This window comes from Urocitellus parryii, chromosome 1 (genome assembly GCF_045843805.1).
Source record: "Urocitellus parryii isolate mUroPar1 chromosome 1, mUroPar1.hap1, whole genome shotgun sequence".
Classification (NCBI taxonomy): domain Eukaryota; kingdom Metazoa; phylum Chordata; class Mammalia; order Rodentia; family Sciuridae; genus Urocitellus; species Urocitellus parryii.
This window is the reverse complement of record NC_135531.1, coordinates 159510469-159528383: the sequence shown is the minus strand read 5'-3', so window position 1 is coordinate 159528383 and position 17915 is coordinate 159510469. Positions and strand designations below refer to the sequence as shown.

At 59.9% G+C, this 17915-nt stretch overlaps 1 protein-coding gene across 1 annotated transcript in view; it reads right to left on the bottom strand.

Moving 5' to 3' along the window:
• Ergic1 (endoplasmic reticulum-golgi intermediate compartment 1) overlaps positions 1 to 17915 on the bottom strand; it is a 71524-nt gene that overhangs the window by 30251 nt on the left and 23358 nt on the right. The window contains exons 2-4 of the mRNA XM_026401308.2: positions 12512 to 12573; positions 11296 to 11368; positions 1615 to 1709 (exon numbers count right to left, since the gene is read on the bottom strand). Of these exons, the coding sequence (XP_026257093.1) occupies positions 1615 to 1709; positions 11296 to 11368; positions 12512 to 12573 (230 nt within the window). The remainder of the gene's footprint in view (positions 1 to 1614; positions 1710 to 11295; positions 11369 to 12511; positions 12574 to 17915) is intronic.

The following is a 17915-nucleotide window of genomic DNA, read 5'->3' as shown; positions in this document are numbered from 1 at the left end:
CCCTCCCTTCCTTCCTCCTTACCTCCCTCCCTCTCTCCCTCCTTACCTCCCTTCCTCCCTCCCCCGCTTCCTCCCTCCCTCCCTTCCTTCCTCTCTCTCCCTCCTTACCTCCCTCTGTCCCTGCCTCCCTTCTTACCTCCCTCCCTCCTTACCTCCCTTGACCCTATCTCCCTCCCTCTTTACCACCCTCCCTCCTTACCTCCTTCATCCTTCCCTCCCTCCCTCTTTACTTCCCTCCCTCCTTACCTCCCTCCCCCTCCCTCCCTTCTTACCTCCCTTCCTTCCTTCCTCCCTCTCTCCCTCCTTACCTCCCTCCCTCCCTCCCCTCCCTTTTTACTCTGCAGTGCTGGGCAGGTTACCCAGAGCTGCACCCCATCCCTTAAGTTCTTCTAACAAGAAGCCGGGGGCCGGGCCTCCAGGCTTGCTGCTCCCATTCAGGATCAGGGGCCAATGTGGCCAGCAGCCTGAAGGTGCATTCTAGGCCACTGCTTGGAGCTGGGACAGAGCCCAGAACCACGTCCCCTCCCTGCTCCACTGGCCCCTGTCCTCTGGCCTGACTAAGATTTTCCTTCATGATCGGCTCCTGAAGGAGAAGCTGCCAAATGAATTGTTTTCCAAGAGGAAGGAAAAAAAATTTTTTTAATGAAAATAAATAAAACTGACCTATTTCAATAAGTTCTCTGGCTCGGGGCCACTGTGGATTCAAAAGTCTAACGTCAGTCTCACCAGAAGCAGGGACAGGGCTGACACCTCCCTGCTTCTAACTGGGCCCTGGGCATCCTGCCCTCTGCTGTGCCCTTTAATGGGGGACGGGCAGGGGGAGGAGGGGGCATCAGGTGACGCGGCAGGCAGTAGAGGGCCAGTGGCTGAGGAAGCCCAGACCATTTTAACAATGGTCACGGTTTTTGTGAATGAAGGAGCCAGGATCTGACCCTGAATCTGACCTTGACTGCATTTTGTTTTACAGGAGTAATTCACTGTTTTGATTAAAATACCCAAAGTAGGTTTGAAGTAAAAAAGGAAGTTTCCTGACCTCCCCCACAGGGACATCTTTGGGGACCTCTTGCTGATGGTGCCCACCCTCTTCTGCAGGTGTTGGTGGCTCTGGCCACCCTTCTCTGGGCCACTGCTCTGGGCTATCTTCCTGAGATGCTTGGTGGCCGGTGACCCTGATGCTTCCACCCACAGCAGCCTGCAGCCACCAGCCAGAGACAGATGGCACCTGGTCCCATCGCGACTGCGGGAAAAACTGGACGGTGTCACCACATGGCACAGCTGCCGTGATGCCGGGCTGCGGCTGGACTGACACTAAAGACTCGTCTTGGCTACCTCCTGTCTTGCCCCAGCCTCTTCCTCCTCAACAGACCACGTGCATGGACCCTCAGGCCCTGCCTCTAAAGACCAAGAGACCCGAGGGACTCCACCCGGCCCACCAGGCTGCTCTGCAGCGGTGACCCCGAGAGGAGTTTCTTATCCCCACAAACCTCCAAAATACCTTCTCCTAAAACAGAGAGCGGGGCCTCAGAGGCCCTGTCCCCCTGGCTCCCCCTGGCCACCTGCGCACACAGATCTGCCCACAGGAGTGAGCGCTGCAGCGGCCTCGGGAACACTCACGTTCGCAGTGCAGGTTGGGCAAACTGATGTTCAGGCTGACGTCAATTTTGCCCCCGCTGTCCTTGTCCGGGTCATCGACGTAGAGCTCGTTCACACTGAGGGCGAGACAAGCAGAGGCTTAACGGAGAGGGAGGCAGCGATCCATGGGGGACGGCCAGTGCCTCGTTGGTGACCAGTGCTCAGATGACCTGGGCCCACCTGAGTCCAGCCTTTGTGTGAACAGGCATGGGGCAGCAGGGCTTTGGGCTCCAGCCCCTCCCAAGGCTCCCCACCACGTGGAGGGAGGAGGGGTGCGGGGAGACAAGGGCACATCTTTCACATCAGATGGGTCCAAGTTCAAATCCTGGTGGTGGCACTTCCCACGCGCACCTCTGTGAGCCCATCTGTTAAATGCAGATACGCTGCTCATTTCTAACGGGGTGGTTTGAACTCTGAAATGAGAACCACGGTCTTCCTAGGGCTCAGGGCCGGGCACCAACGACCATCCAGTGCCATCTGCCTCCTCTCGTGGGATACCTTCCCATCCAGCTGGGAACCTGGAATCCCAGGGAGCTCATGCTTATAAAGCCCTGGGGGTGGACCCCAGGTTGTGGACAACAGGAGATGTGGCTGCTGGAACCAGCAGCAGAGAACATGGCTTCGAACAGACAGAATGTGTCACCCTGCGCATACAGAGAGCTCTTTCCTGGCTCCGACTCCTGCTCCCCATGACTCCAGTCACTTCATCCCGTCCACTAGATATGCCAGGGTCACGGCACCACCCCAAGATCCTCATGTAATGGTACCTGTAAAACTCCTTGTGCCACATAAGGACACAGCATGGATTGTAGGGACAGGGATATGGATATCGCTGGGGACAGGGGATCATTATTCTGCTGCTTTTATTTTATTTTATTGGTACTGGGGATTGAACCCAGGGGTGCTTCACCATTGAGCCACACCCCCAGCCCTTTTTATATTTTAGAAACAGAGTCTCGCCAAGTTGCTCAGGACTTCGCTAAGTTGAGGCTGGCTTTGAACTTGCAATCCTCCTGCCTCAGCCTCCAGAGTCTCTGGAATTACAGGTGTGCACTACCATGCCCAGCTGCTCTGTTGCTTTTAATGGCCACAGCTAGGGGACATGTGGCTCCAGACAGCTACATCACCTTGCTGACAGGGACAGTGGCACCAGGTCGCGATCTGGTAGTAACACATTTATTCACAAACATTTTTGGGCACCTGCTACCTGTCAGGCACCAGAAGCAGTGACGAAGCAGACGGGCGTGGTCTCCACTTTTGTGGCACTTTCAGACCTCGTGCCTCCTACACAAACACTGCCACCAGCTAAGATCAGTGCTGGGACGGAGGGCTGCAGGGCACCACGGGAGGGACGCAGGGCGACAGGCCTCCAGGGAGCTGGTAGAGGGCTCCTCTGAGATGCGGGTAAGGTCTGCAGGGAGATGTGGCAGGTCCTGGCAGAGACGGGAGGAGGACCCCGCCGCTTGCGCCAAGGCTTGGCAGTGGGGAGGACGCAGCGTGTGTGGGACCCGAGTGAAGGTCACCGAGGCTACACGGTGGAGCGAGGGGAGGCGGGGCTGTGACGCAGTTGGAGAGTGCCGGGCGGCCAGGCCACCGTCTTCAGAGTTGGTGCACAGCACAGCCAGATGGTCAGGCTTGCACTTGAATGGGCTCCCTCCAGAGGGACCATCCTGTGACAGGGACACCAGATGGGAGGCAGCCAGGACGTGGGGGGATGGACAGGAGGCCAGGCACCGTGCAGAGCAGGCTGGACTTGCGGAAGGGTGGCGGTGGGGTGGGCAGAGGCAGGCATGTGGGTAGAAGGCCATATTTCTCTCCGGGCCGGGAGCCCCTGGGGAACTTGGGACAAGGGAGGGACAGGTACTGAGTTTCAGGGGCTGTTCTGATCAGGAGGAGGCTGAGGAGTTGCTAAGAGGGATCAGAGGCTCAGTCTGAGCTCAGTTAACTCCCCACAGGGAGAGGGAACAGACTCCATGGGTGTGGCCAGCAGGCAGCCCAAGGGGGAGGGCCACGGGGCTGGGCAGTGGTTACTTCAAACATCAGCAGGATGGGGACAGGGAGACATCGTCGGTGGGCACAGAGCCGCCCATTTAGATGGACATTCCCGGTCTCCACTGCACAGAACTGGAGTTAATAATAAGGGACTCTTGGGCTCAACCATCAGACACGAGATTGCAGACGACCTGTCTAGGGAAGAGGCGTGGATCTCCTTTCCACCAGAACTCCATCTGTTGCTCTTGGTACCTGCTGTGGCATAGCTGGTGCTCAATTAACACGGAACTGTGGGTGCAGAAAGGCAGCCCGTCTGCTTCTCTGTGGGGGCCATAGGGGTATTCCTGGGGACAGGCCAGCCACAGAGGTAGCTCAGATTTCAGCCTGCGGGACCCCCAGCTTAATGGGTTAAAGGGAAGGTGGGAAGCTAATTAGGGAGGCCTACTATGTGCATTCACATGATCCTATCTGCTCCTGTGAAATGTCCTGATTTTAACACCAGGAAACCAAGGTTCAGAGAGGGTGTGTCCCATCCCCAGTGTCACACACCAGGAAATGGCCAGGCTAGACTTTTTTTTTTGGGGGGGGGGTACTGGGAATTAAACCCAGGAGCGCTCAATCATTGGGCCACACCCCCAGCCCTTTTCTGTATTTTATTTAGAGGAAGAGTCTCACTGAGTTGCTTAGAGCCTCGCTAAGTTGCTTTAGGCTGGTTTTGAACTCGCCATCCTCCTGCCTCAGCCTCCTGAGCCACTGGTTGGCTCCAGGTGTATGCCCCACACCTAGCCCCAGCTAGACTCTTAACCGGCTCGGCCTTCCGCCAGAGCTCAGGATTTCCACAGCTCACACTGCCCACCCGCCCTCCCACTCCTCAGGATCCAGGGTCAAGGGTAAGAATGAGGGAAGCCTTGGCCTCTGGAGGCCACGGGGAGGCAAGGGCGTCCGCTGGGCAGGGGTGCTCACATTGTTGGGCCACGTCACACAAGTAGGAGGGACAAAGGCACATGGTGGGGGGGGGCGCTGTGCACAGGGGAGGACCGAGCCCTCTGGCCAGACGGACACCTCCTTTGCCCTGGGCACCCACTTTCTGCTCCTTGATTCACTGCTCCAGAGGGCTGCTGAGTCACGAGCTGAGGGTGAGCGCAGAGACAGAGCCCAGCTTCCTCCCTGCCCCAGACTCTTCCCTGAAATGGCTCACCTTTCCCACCTGGTGAGGCTGGGCCTCCTCGAGCCACTGATCCACTGAGGGATTATGGGATGATGTCATTTCTGGCAATCGTGGGGAGGTGACCTCAGCAAAGAGCAGGGTGAATCCCAGGTGTGGCCCAGCTGAGTTCACCTGCCAGGCCCGGCCTCCCGCCTCTCAACCAGAACAACCAGAGCAGCCAGCTGCCCAGGGCTCAGGGCCACCCAGAAGGGGCAAGGGCGCTGGGTGGGGAGGACAAACACAGGCCTGTGGCATTTGGGCCAGAACTGGCTGCTCTGGAGCTCCTGCCTGGAGGGCCCTGGGCTGCAGGACAGCTGCGGTCCAGTCTCCTGCCCCTCCAATGCATATGATCAGCACAGCTGCCTCTGCATCCAAGGCAAGTCCCAGGCCTGCTGGTTTCCTGCCACCCCACCAGGCCACAGCAGCCCCCCTGGCAGGGCCCGCAGGACAAACTGGCTTTGGGGGTTGGTAAAAGGCCCCCAGCCCACCTGGAAGAAAAGCGAATGCTCTGTGGACCCACTGCAGTTTGGGGACTTCCACGAGACTGGCACCTCGTGGTTTTTAGCACAGGCAATGAGAAGACCTGTGGGGGCGGGGCAGACAGGGGTGGGCTCATCTCTGCCACTTAGCAGCCGGGGCACCAGGGCATGCTGCTCCGCCTCTCAGAGCCTCAGTTTCCTCCTCTGAACAACTGGGGAAACTTCTGAGAAAGTCTGATAACAGGCAAAATCAGTCTATGACCATAGGGGTCAGAACAGTGGTGGTAGGGGACACTGACCGTGGGGGGTGCAAGGGAAATGCACTGTCCTGGTCAGATGGTGGGCACATAGTGCAACTGTAGGTGACAGTGCACCAAGCCTCACCCGCGAATCTGCACACTTTACTGCACACAAGTCCCACAGACCTCGGCTACAAAGAAGGAAAGAAAGTCAGGAGTGAAGGGAAGCGGGGGGGGGGGGGGGGAGGAAGGGGCAAAGAGAAAGGGGGAGGAGAGCTCCGGCTACCAAGCCAAGGCTGCCCCACAGCAGACGCAGGGGTCTGTGTCTGTCTGTCGCGCACAGCTCTCTTGGGAAAGAGTTCAGCATCACAGGGAAGCCCCCAGGTAGGGATCAGTCCTGGCTGCACCCCCTCCTGGCTGACCCTGGACAAGGGGCCTTGCCTCCATCAGCCCCAGTTTCTCCAGATACAAAACGGGGCCATCCCAGTACAGTGGGTCCTCCGAATCCCAGGTCTTACAAACTGGGTTCAACCAACAAATATTCAAAAACAGAAGCTGACTCTGCTCTTATCAGACATATGTATTTTTTTTTCTTGTCACTGTTCCCTAACAACACAGCGTAACACTTACACCAGGGTCAGACTGTGTGAGGGGTCACGTCACACATAAGACATCTAGAGATGTTGAAGTTCCCAGGAGGGTGGACAGGTTCCCTGCAGATACTGCGCCATTCCACAGGAGGGACTTGAGCAGCCTCAGGTTTTGGCATCCTGGGTTGGGGTCTCAGTCTGGACCCCCCAAGGACACCAAAGGACGACAGTATCTATAACAGAGCTGCGGGGAGGGTTAAGTGAGAATGAGAGCAGGGGCTGGGGGGCGCTCAGTGGTAGCGCTTGCCTGGCACACACGAGGCACTGGGTTCGATCCTCAGCACCACATAAATGTAAAATAAAGATACTGTGTCCACCTAAAACTTAAGAACAAATATTTAAAAAAAAAAAAAAGAGAGAGAGAGAATAAAAGCAACTCTAAACATGGTCTTAATAAACAGTAGGTGCTCAATCTAGCTCCAGGACTTTTACCATCATGTGAATAATGGGGATGGCACCAGGACCCCCTCACCGCACCGCGAGGCGTGAATGTACTGCTGCAGGTGGGGCTGGGCTCGGCCCCGTGGGACAGCAGAGCTAGTCCCTCTGAGCTGGCCTCCTGTTTGGGCCAGGATGACACCAGGGCCTTCACAGGGGCATTTCCTATCTTGCTCCTGGCCAGTCCATGGGGGTCGAGGCCTCTGGGAGCCTCAGCACAGTGTGGTGCGCTCGCAGACTCCTGTGGAATGACCGTGAGACAGGAGGGAGACCTCCGCTTGGGAAGTGGGGAGGGTGTGCCCACATTCCAGGTGGGGGACGGTGGGCGGCCAGCCAGCGGAGCCTGAGTGTGCAGGGAGGAGGCTGTGGAACTGACCTTGTAGGGGAGAGCCAGAGCAGGCCGAGGTGCTCGGGGGACGGGGATGTAGGCGGAGGAGCTAAGGGCCTTGAGATTCTGGGCTGAGGCTGAGCCCAGTGACATCTATGGAAAACAATTTTATTTGCTTTTAGAAGAACACTTGAATAGTTGGAATTCCTGGCCAAAGTCGCAGACCTCCTTCCTTTGATCCAATGGAAACTTACAGGCGGCAGTGGTGGGGGCTGGGGCAGTGGCGGGGGCTGGGGGCAGTGGCTGCAGCTTATGTCAACAGGCGCCCCAGACCTTGACTTTTAAGTCCAGACTCTTCCAGCAAGCAAGGCATGTATCACCTAGATGGATGGCCACCAAAACATGTCCCTTGACAGCCAGCCTCCTGCTGGTCCTGGGCCACCACCTGGCTCCTCACCAGGGCCCAGGCTTCAGGGTCACCTGTCCTGGACTCACCTTTACAAGAGGTGACCTTTCTAATACATGAACCTGTCACCCGGCCCTCAGAGTGACAGGTTCATGCAAGGTCCTCAGTGCCCCTGAATGTGACCTGCTGGTTGCCTGCCAGCCCTGACCACACTCCAGGCTCACAGAGCCTTCTCTCCCCTCCCTCGGCTAGCGACTGTCTCCCCAAGTCTGAGTCTACCTGGGGAGGGTGGGGGAACACCTGAAGGTGGCCCCCAAGCTCCCCTCCCTGGGGCTGCAGCTGCCTGTGCGTCGCCGCTCCTGCCCCCCAGCACCGGGGCTCCAGAGGGCTCCAGCCAGAGACGGGGGCATGGCAGGGTGGGGTGCGCAGGCCGGGCCTCGGTGTCCCACAGACCTGGGCTTGACTCTGGCTCTGCCACCCACCAGCCTGGTGGGGTCTCAGCGCCTGGTGGGGTCTCAGCGCCTGGTGCCTCAGAGTCCCTGGCTTTAAAGTGGAGCTAAAAACAAGCAGCCACGGGGTTTTGTGAAGGTTAAAGGAGACGATTATCATACAACCTGGACGTGTGTACTGGGCGTCACTTCCTTGTCCCTAGTCAGCACTTCCTTGTCCCTAGCCAGCCCAGCCTAACCTGGGCACGCTGACCTAGTGGTGGTCAGTCAGACAAATCCCACTGGACAGAGCGCCAGGGTGCCATGAGCCACTGGCGGAGGCTCCAGTTGCTGCGTTTTATCACTGAGTCCTCGGCGGGTAGATTGTCACTGAGCCGTCAGAGCCTGGTCACCCAGAGCCTGAACGGTCTGGGCCGCCTTCTCCAGGGAGGGCGCTGCCCCCTGGAAACAGAATCTCAGGACATCCTGTGGGGCCACTTTCCCAAGGACAGTCACTGGCCTGTCCAAAGCCCAGGTTGAAACCCAACCACCCAGACAAACATGCCTCCTCCCCACGGGGCTGGGCCAGAACAAGTGCCTTATGTCACTGGGAACCACAGGCCGGGCTGGAGTGGTGCTGCTCCAAGAGGAGGTGACCTCATTTCCTTCAGCTACAGGCTCATGGTGAGAGGCGGGGTGCTGACCCGCTGTGGTCACCAAACCACCCGAGAGGGCCAGCCACCCAGAGAGGGGGTAAATGGTCACCCCCAGCTCTTCCCAAACCTGCAGGCCTCCCTGGGGCTCAGAGAAGCCTCATGAACCTGAGGCCCCAAAGGGCTGGTGGTTACCCCCCGGCTGTGCCCAAGCCCTCGGTCAATGGAGGCAACTCCTGCAGCGTGGCAGAGGCAGCAGGAAGGCAACTGGCATGTTCACGGTGGCACCTCTGCACAGCCCTGTCCCCTCCCCCAGCTCCTTCCTCGCCCGGCTGCGATGCTGAAGACGGTCGCGTGTCTATCCCAGGGCTGGACGCGAGGCCAACCCCCTCTAGGTGGACCCTGGTGTTCTCCTGCCCCCTCGACCCTTTCTTCCTCTCCAGGGCCACCAAGAGGAAGTCATGGAGCAGGGAGGACGGTGGGGACACACTGTGCTCCGCAGAAGCAGGCCGCCCCACCCTTGGTAAACGGCACGGGCTGCCTGGGCTTGCCTGCGGGCCTGACGGGGCAGCGAGTGGAAGGGGCAGGCGCGCACAGGTGGCCCGCCCGCGCCAGCTCAGGCTCTGACGTCAAGCTCCTGGTCTGCGGCCCACTGCCCAGTGCCTGCCTCACCACGGCTGGGCTGAGTAACGCCACCATCAAGTCATCCGTCAGAGGCCAGAGAGGGAGGAGGGTGAGGAAAGGGACGCCCAGGGCCCGGGTTACACGCCCCGGGCACAGCAGCCCTGAAGCCCACCAGCGCTAGATGGGCGCAAGCGGTGCTGGGGCCACGAGAGGAGGTGCGGGTCGGCCCAGCCGCCAGGCCAGGCGGAGAGCCCGGGTCTAGCCTCGGAGCACCACCTCCCTGCAGCCCTCGTCCACCACGCAGACCCTGCTCGGGGCTTCTCTTCCACTCAGTGGTCACTGATATGCAGCCGACCCCCAATCGAGGTTCCCATGCCCACAGATTCAGCCCACCCTGGACTGGGAACATGGGAGGCTGGGGACGCCACCTGCCCAGCACCAGAGGCCCTGGGTTCACTCCAGCTCCAGGTCATCATGGGGCAGACTTGTTCCTGGGTCTCCCTGTACCATACGGTGTGACAACCACTCACAGCGGGGACACTGTATGGGCAGCAGGAGGCAGTGGGTTCCAAGCATAAATGACGCCCTGTGATGGTAGGAACGCCAGCATCTCAGATGCTGTTATGTTTGGGGATCCTGGTCCACCCCCAGGGACAGTGTTGTCTGTCTGCTGACGGCCTGGGTCCAAGGCCCACTTGGGCTCTTCTGAGAATGGACACAGGGGCCGAGAGGCTGGCCCAGCGAGGGGGGTGAGCCCTCATGGTCAGCAGTGAGCCCCGTAGCATGGAAGCCACCCTACCCGAGGGCCTGGGCCTGGGCCTGGCCACCGCCCTGCAGGACAGTTCCTGCCTCCCTCAGATACCACAGGTCTGCAGAGAAGCCCCAACCCCAGGGAGCAGGTGAGCCCAGAGCCTGGCACTGCCAGCCGGTATACAGCAGGTGCTTCACAGTACAGCTGGTCTCCACCTCTTGCTTCCACCTCTAATTCCTAAAAGCAGCCCCTGAGATCCCAGCAGCCCAAATGCTAAAGAGGGGAGCCTGCTTGCCTCGGAGAAGGCCATTGACACCCCCAATGGGGGACAGGCTGCAGTGGGGGAAATGTCCTTTCCTGACCCCTGTTCTCCCTGGAGGGTCACGGCTTAGAAAGCAAGGCCTCTCCCAGAATCAGGGGGGAGCTTGCCCTCACTCAGTCAGCAATACCGAGACTCAGAGAGGTTCAGCAGCTTGTTCAGGGTCACACAGTAATGCAGCGACTGCACAGACCCAGTCCTGGGTCCCCCCACCAGTCTATGAGATCCCTGGGCTTTGGTGCCAAAAGGTTTAAGAACAGAATCAGAGTGACAGCAAGGCAAGCTGCTCCACCCCAGGAGAAGGTGGGAGGCTAGGGGGAGGCCCTACAGGTGCCTTGGTGGCCTGGAGACGCCGCCCAACCGAGTGGCTGTGGTAAGTCCCTCCACTTCTCTGACCCTCGGCTTCCTCTGTAGCGAGAGCGTGTCCGCCTCCTGGGGCTGAGGGTCACCAGGTAGTGACGCTATCTGCCATCCAGGGCCACCTAGGCTAGGCAGCTGGGTTTCTACCCTCCATTGTTCTTGAGAGGAAGGCCAAGGAGACAAGAAATTCCACCACCAGAACGAGAACATTCCAGGCTGACTGGGGGCGGGGGGAGCTCTCTGGTGTAAACACAGGAACAGCGCTTTGAAGTCTGAAGTCAGTGCCAACAGCAGGAAAGTGCTGGTCTCGTCCCCGGGGGCACTGTGAGGGGGTGGCCGGCTCCACACACCCTGCAGGCTGGGGGCGAGGGGACAGCGGGTCATTCTAGGAATCAGATGGACGGCTGGGTCATGGCTGCCAGGAAGCCCACGCGGACCCCGCCTGTGTGGGCCTGGGGAGCAGTGGGGGAGTCTGAAGTCAGCGACCCCCCCAGGAAGCTGCCCCGTCCTCCCAACAATTCCAGCTACAGCAGCAAATGACCCCGAGGTGACTCAGAGGGACAGAGGCCCCGTCCAACCAGGAGTGCAGAGCTGAGCAGGTCCATTCATCCGTGGACCCAGGAGCCCCGCAGGACGCACGGAAAGCCATCCTTTCACGTGGACCAAGCCCTGCTCACTTGTGCTCTCAGTTCAAAGGCACTTTATGAAACAGAGCGGTGGGCAGGGGCCCGGAAACTGACGTGAGAGAGCAGGGAGGTTTCTGTCAAACGGGGGCTCAGAGTGACTTACACTTCTGTCGTGATGAAGCCGGTGAGTTCCGAGAGGAAGAGGAAGAGGATGAAGAGGCAGCAGCAGATGGAAACTGCAAGAACAGAGCAGGACGGTCAGGGTGGAGGCTCCAGAGAGGAGGCCGCCCCTCAGTCCTCCTCGGAGGCCGCGGACACTGTGGGGGAGGTTCCCTCACTCCCTCCAAAGGCCCTTCTCCCCACGGCCTCAATGAAGCAGCCCCACCCCAGGAACGGAAGCCTGTGGTGGAGACTGAGCCGACTCTGGGGTCAGGGTGGCCCTCCCTGCGCAGGGTGGTCTCTAATGTCAAGGCCAGCCTCCAACACAGGTGGCACACGGGCAGCCCACACAGGTGTGCTTCTGTTGGGCTCGAGTGACACGCGATGGACAAGGTGGAGTCCGCATGGGAGAGATTTCATGTTGAAATTGAAACGTCTGCCTTCTGCAGAACATCCCGCCCTGTCCCACGGGGGTCTGACAGGGGTTGACCCTGGACCCCCACATTCCTTCCGCCTCCTCGACCCCAAGGCCGAGGCAGAGGGAGGTGACACCCAGCCTGTCTCCATGAGAGGCGCCTTCTGCTCCACCTTGGGATGGCGAGGTGGGTCCCTCCCTCTGGAATCCCTCTGTCAGGAAGCCCTGTCTTCTCTAGTCCACTCATCAGTGTCACTTGCAGGCCACTTCTAAACTCTCTGGGTCCTAGACTGATGCTATTGTCACTTCCACTCCAGCTCTGGCCTCGGGTGGTCCTGGTTTGGGGCACAAACCCCAGGCCATGGCGTACTGCCCACTCTCGCTGGAATCGGGCTTCTCTCGGGAGTCCTGTCCCTTTTATTAGCGTGGCCTTCAGAGACCCCACTCCAGGTGCATTTGAGGCTTTTATTAAATGGATAAAAATCCACCGTGTGTCTTGGGCACCTCCACACGGGGCCTGGGCACAAGGCCTTCACTGCACCGTTTGGCTGGCACACCCGGGGGCTGCCTCACACCACAGAAAACACCTTGGAGCATTTGGGGTTTCAGATTCGGGCTCCTCGATGACATGGGAGAGTCCCCGGGCACCCTCTAGAACAGACCCTGCCTGGCCCCGCAGGGCAGGGCGGAGAGGCCCGTGGGAGGCGGGGAGGGCACCCCTCTCCTCTCAGTTCTGCACAGAGCGGGCGGGCGCAGGGGGTGGGGGGCATGCAGAGTGGGGACAGGGGTCGGAGGGGCTACTCACTGATGGCCCCGGTGTAGGTGGGCTGTGTGAGGTCCTTGGGCACCTTCCTGTAGATGTCAAACCTACGGGAGGAACAGCAGCATGAGGGCAGAGCTGGGGCGAGGGCGGGCAGGTGCCAGGCCCGGTGGGCAGTGAGCCGAGGCCTCCCACGCCAGGGCCACCTCCTCCAAGCAGCCTCACTCTGCGTCATCCGTGAGGGTGCCCCTCACGGTACCTGGCACCTCCGTCCTGACACTTGTTGCCCAAGGTCACTCGAGTGACCTTGTGGGCTCGCTGGGTTGGTCGGCCCTTCCAGGTGGGTCTCCCTGCATCAGAGTGTAACCTCCCTAGGGACAGGGACCTTGTTGGTGTGTCCCTGCCATATCCCCAAGCCTTGGCACATAGCAGCCCTGCAGAGGTAACTGCGGAGTGACTCAGGTGACCCTGGAGGAAACGGGGCGGCCTGCAGGGTGCCACAGAACTGCCGTCACCTTCCCTTTCCTGCCCTCCCCTCCTCGTCTCCACTCTCCCCTGGAGCCCTGGCCAGCGCCTGCTCCACATGCATGAGGTGAATGTGCGTCCGCCTGCAGCCCAGGGCCTGGCACAAGCTGGTGGTGGCCGTTTCCTCTGGTTCCTCCCAGAAGCACCACTGCCCTTCAACACCAGGGTCCCCCCAGAGCTCAGGGAAGTCACGGGGTGGTAGGAAAACCCAGGGTTTGGAATCAGGTGGCATGGATTTAATGCCTGCTGTTTCACCCCACGCCCCACCCCGGCTATGAGAGCTGAAGCCTGGGAATCATATGGCTCCAATCTCGCCAGTCCTCTTCCTTACTGTGTGACTGTAGGCAAAAGGCTATCCCTCTCTGATCTCAGCATTCCTCCTCTTTGAGATGGGCCTCCTACTCCTGCGAGGACTGAGCGCGGGGAGGCTCCACGCCAGGCCTCCTTCCCTTCCCGGAGGCACAGAGGTAGTTCTGCCCCACACAGGTCATGGCCTGCCCACCTGTGCCAGGCTCTGGGGGCAGGGCCTGACTGGTGGAGAGGCTGAGGACCAGGGGGCTTGGCTGCTCTCTGGTGACTGGGAAACAAAGGCATCTTGCTAAACCCAAGGCTTGGGCTGGTTGGACGTCTTGCCTAAGGGCCGTCCCTGGTTCTGCCAGCTACACTAAGACCTCAGGGGAGAAGGACTCCTGTAGGGGGGCCGGGTTCAAAAGGCAGTGCTTTCTCTGCTGCCTGCTTGGCAATGGAGACGAGGGCTGGGGGACAGGGTCCCCATGACTGCTCTTCTCTGAAAAGGTGGGCCCTGAGCTTGGAAGCCACATCAGAGGTCCAGAGTCTGACTGTGACGTTAGACTGCTCAACTGTGACTGCCTCCCTGCGTGACCTTGGGACCGTTGCTTGACCTCTCTGTGCCTTGGTTGCTTTGTGTAGTGGGGGCAACGACAGCAACTACCCCATCGAGCGGGAGTGAGGGTCAAATGCCTGAGTGCATAAAAAGCACCCAGAAGCGGGGGGGTGGGGGTCCCTCGCTCCTGGGGTCAGCCCCTGAGGCCCTTGTGAAACTTGCTGCAGGGGCTGGTGTCTGAAGGGGTTGCAGCTGGTTCAGCGGGGATGCCAAGCCCTGGGGGAAGTGCCCTTGAACCTGACCTTCCCCAGGCTGGCCATGTGAGTGCAGAACCCGCTCAGCCTGGGATCTCACGCTAAAGGACATCAACTCAGTAAACTCCATGAGACCCTCAAGGCCCTGTCACAGAGCGGGCTCCGTGTGTCTGCTGGGCCTAGAGTGGGCCGGCCTGAGGCTCTGAGCATGCGCAAGGTCGGCCGGTGGCACTGGGACAGGGACATCCCAGGTGCAGACGCTGACTCTGTCTTCAACTGGGGATGGGTTTACTGGACGACACCCACCCTCAGTCAGCGGCACCCTGAGAGCAGTCGGCGTGGGTGGCAGGGATCAGGGTGGCCAGGACTTCAGATTTTTTAAGAAAAGCCAAACATTTGGAATTTTATGTGGAGTTTCCCAGTTCTGGTGGGGCAGTCGCAAAGGGGCCATGGCCAGAGGAGGCCCAGGGCCCGCTGGTGGCCCTCTGGGTGAGAAGCCCTGCAGAGCTGGGGGGGACACAGATGGCCACAGGCCTGGGGAGGCCACTTGGGGCCAGGTGAGAGGCACGTGCCTTCTCCAAAGGAGACCAGAGAGCCAGCAGCAGAGTGACATGGGGGACAGCAGCAGGAGGGTCCCTTCTCTCTGTCCCCCTTGGTCTTGAAGGAACGGCTTCACTCTGATCATGAGGAAAGTCCAAACTGAGCCGAGCAGACGGGGCAGCTCACCCTGAAGGGGACCCTGGCTCGGCAAACGGACAACCTCTGCGCGAGCTCTGCCGATTGGCCAACAGGTCGGCCGCCGGCCACCGCCACCTTCCTGGGACGCAGGAGGGGACTCTGAGCTCGTTCTGTAATTTGGGGGGTGAGTCTGAAATTGTTTCAAGAGGAAAACTTAGACAGCTTTCAAAATCCAGGGGAATTATTTTGGGAGTTGAAGGAGGTGTCCAGGTTTTCCCCGCAGGTGTCTGCCCCGAGGGCTGGGCGTCAGGGCCTTGTGTCTGCTGGGGGCAGCAAAGGGCAGGAGAATGGGTGAACAGAGCCACCGGGAGGAAGACGAGGACACAGACAGCAGGTGACCTGGGGCGGGAAGTGCTCCAGAGAGGAGGAGGCGCTGAGTCACGATCCCCTCTGCCCGCCAGGCACCTGGACAGACATATTTGCATCTAATTCCCACAATGACCCTGGCAGATCCTGGCATCCCACTTTTTCCAGAGGGAAAAAACTGAGGCTCAGGTGGAGGCAACAGGCTCGGGTCACTGATCCAGGGAACAGTGAGCTGGGATTCACACCCCAATCTCCATCCCAGCCCCTCCTTCCACCGCTCAGGGGAAGGAGTTTACAGCTCGCCTGCTGCTCAACAGCACCCAAGTCTCCAGGTGGCAGGGTTTGTTTCTTCAAGCCTGAGCCCTGGAGCGGCGGGAACCTCTGGAGGACAGGCCCGGGGTGACACACAGGCTTTCATGGACTCAACAGGTGTTTACGGACCTCCACCCCATCCTGGGAAGGCCCCTGGTGCAGGCAGACACAGCCCCTCCCTCATGTAGCTGCATCTGACAAAGCTTTTGGCTCGTGGGAGGGACCACCTGGACACAACGAACGTGGACAATGACTCCTTTCCCACGCTAGAGCCAAGCTGGAGGCTGGTGGGGCAGAGAAGGAAGAGCTGAAAAGGATCCTGATTTCAGAGCTGACCACAAGCCAAGTGAGTCAGCGGTGAAGGTCACTGAAATTGGGCCACCAGGAGGCTGGTGAGAACCCAGGCATGTGACGGATCAGGAAGTGAGCCGTCCATCCTCCTCGCTCACATTAGTCAGCCCCTCACTGCGGTGATGTGATCAGCTGTGGCCACCCCACCGTCAAGAGAATGGGGCGGAGAGGGGAAAGAGAATGGGGAGGGAAGAGGGATGCTTGGTGCGGACCTACTGTGTGCTAGGGTCATGCTATGCCCTTGAGTGTCATGTTCTCATACAGTTCTTTTGAGGGACTGTGCAGATGAGGCTGAGAGCCCTGGCCTTGGTGCCTGCCACCATCAGCTCTAGGTTGAGACCAGCTGAGGTCACGGTCCCACCGGTTCACTGTGTAGACCAACAATAAAAGCCTCAGGAAGACCGACTCGGCAGTCGGGGGGGTCTTGAGCAGAGCTGGGCACAGGGCACACTGCAGCCCCAGCTCAGGAGGCTGGAGGGTCCCTGCGACCAGGAGCTGGGCAGCCCGGGCAACACAGCGAGAGCCACCTCATTTTTTTTTTTTTTTAATTTTTTTTTTTTAAAAAGGATTTAAAACAAAACAAGCCAATGAAAAGCTATGAACCCCTGGGCCTCTCGTGTCTTTGAAAAGTCCTTTGCCAAAGTCTCAATCAGGAGTCACTGTGCCTCCTGGGATGTGGTGATGTCCAGAGACACGTGCCATCACGGCTGGGGCTGGGGCGCCATCGGCACGAGTGGGTGGAGGCCAGGGGTCTGCCACACAGGACAGGACGCCACAAGGAGGGCCACCAGCTCCAGGGACCACAGTGCTGGCATGGAGGTAGCCTGCCATGTGCAGGGACACCTGCCCAGGGGAGCCCCTGTCCCCAGCCGTGCCCGTTCAACCTCAGGGGCCCTGCTGCTCTGCTCCTGCTGGGGGAGTCAAGGCTCCGGCCTGCGTGGCCCCCAGACAGGACCTTGGTGTCAGACGGCCCTCCCTGTCCCTTCTGCTCTGCGCCCAGAGAGAACACTGGGCAAGGAACAGGAGAACCTGAGGAGTCCACCTGGACCTGCCCGTGGCTCAGAACTGGGTGTTGTGGTGAGCACAAGGTCAGGGCCATGCAGAGCGGCCGGTGTCCATCTCTGGCTTCATGCCTCGGCCACGGGCACTCATGGCAGCCTGGATGGCGCAGTCAGAGAGAAGATGGAGGCCAGGCGCCCCCGGCCAGCCGGGTGAGGTCAGCTCCCTAATGGCCCAAAGCAAACACGTCTTTCCCAGTGAGAAGCTGGGAACATCCGGCTCCCCCATCCCATCCCCCCCCCTCGCTCCCCAGCTCTGCGGCTTTAACTCTGACACCAACCCTGAGGGACCTGCAGACACGTCTTGGCCGGCTCTGTGGCCCCCTGTGGGTGGCAGGAGGCTGTGAGGTCACCAAGGCTTTAATGGAACGGATGCCTTTTGGCAGCAAGTCACTGGAGATGGGGGTCACTCATCCTAAAATAGCCATTGAGGCTCCCAGCGGGCACTCGCCCTAGTCAGCCCTGCCCACCAGCCCAGGGCAGCCTGCTGCCCAGCCCAGGGTGTGGGCAGGAGGCACGCGTGCTATGTCACGGCACCCTGCTGACCACCACCAGCACAGGACGGTGCTAAGCGTGTGCACTCGCCTGTGAGCTGGGCACGGGGTGTGGGGGCAAGGCCTCTGCTGGGAGGGGCAGGCCCAGAGAGAACCCTGGGATTCTTCCCTCCCCTAGAATCTCGACCTTGACATTCAAGCTGCTGATATGCGTTCACACCACCCAGCGCTCTGTCAGCTGGGCTCTGTTGCTGGAACCCTCTGTCTGTCCCCCAGGTGCAGGAGCCTTGACAGAGAAGGAAGGATAGCAAAGGACCCCACGTGAGGCTACCCTGCACCTGGCCTGAACTCAGCCTTCAGGTCCATTACCCCAGAGCCTTGCGAAGCCCTGTGTGGCAGACAGCATCGCTGGCCCCATTTACCTGCCCAGGGGCAGAGCTGAGCCTGACCCCTGATGTCGTGCCACCCCAGGGGCGTGGGGCTGGGAGGTGGGGGAGCAGGGGCTGGGCTCACAGGAGGTCTGGGAGAAGCCCGGGCACACAGCTGCCTGACGCCCATGTCACCAGT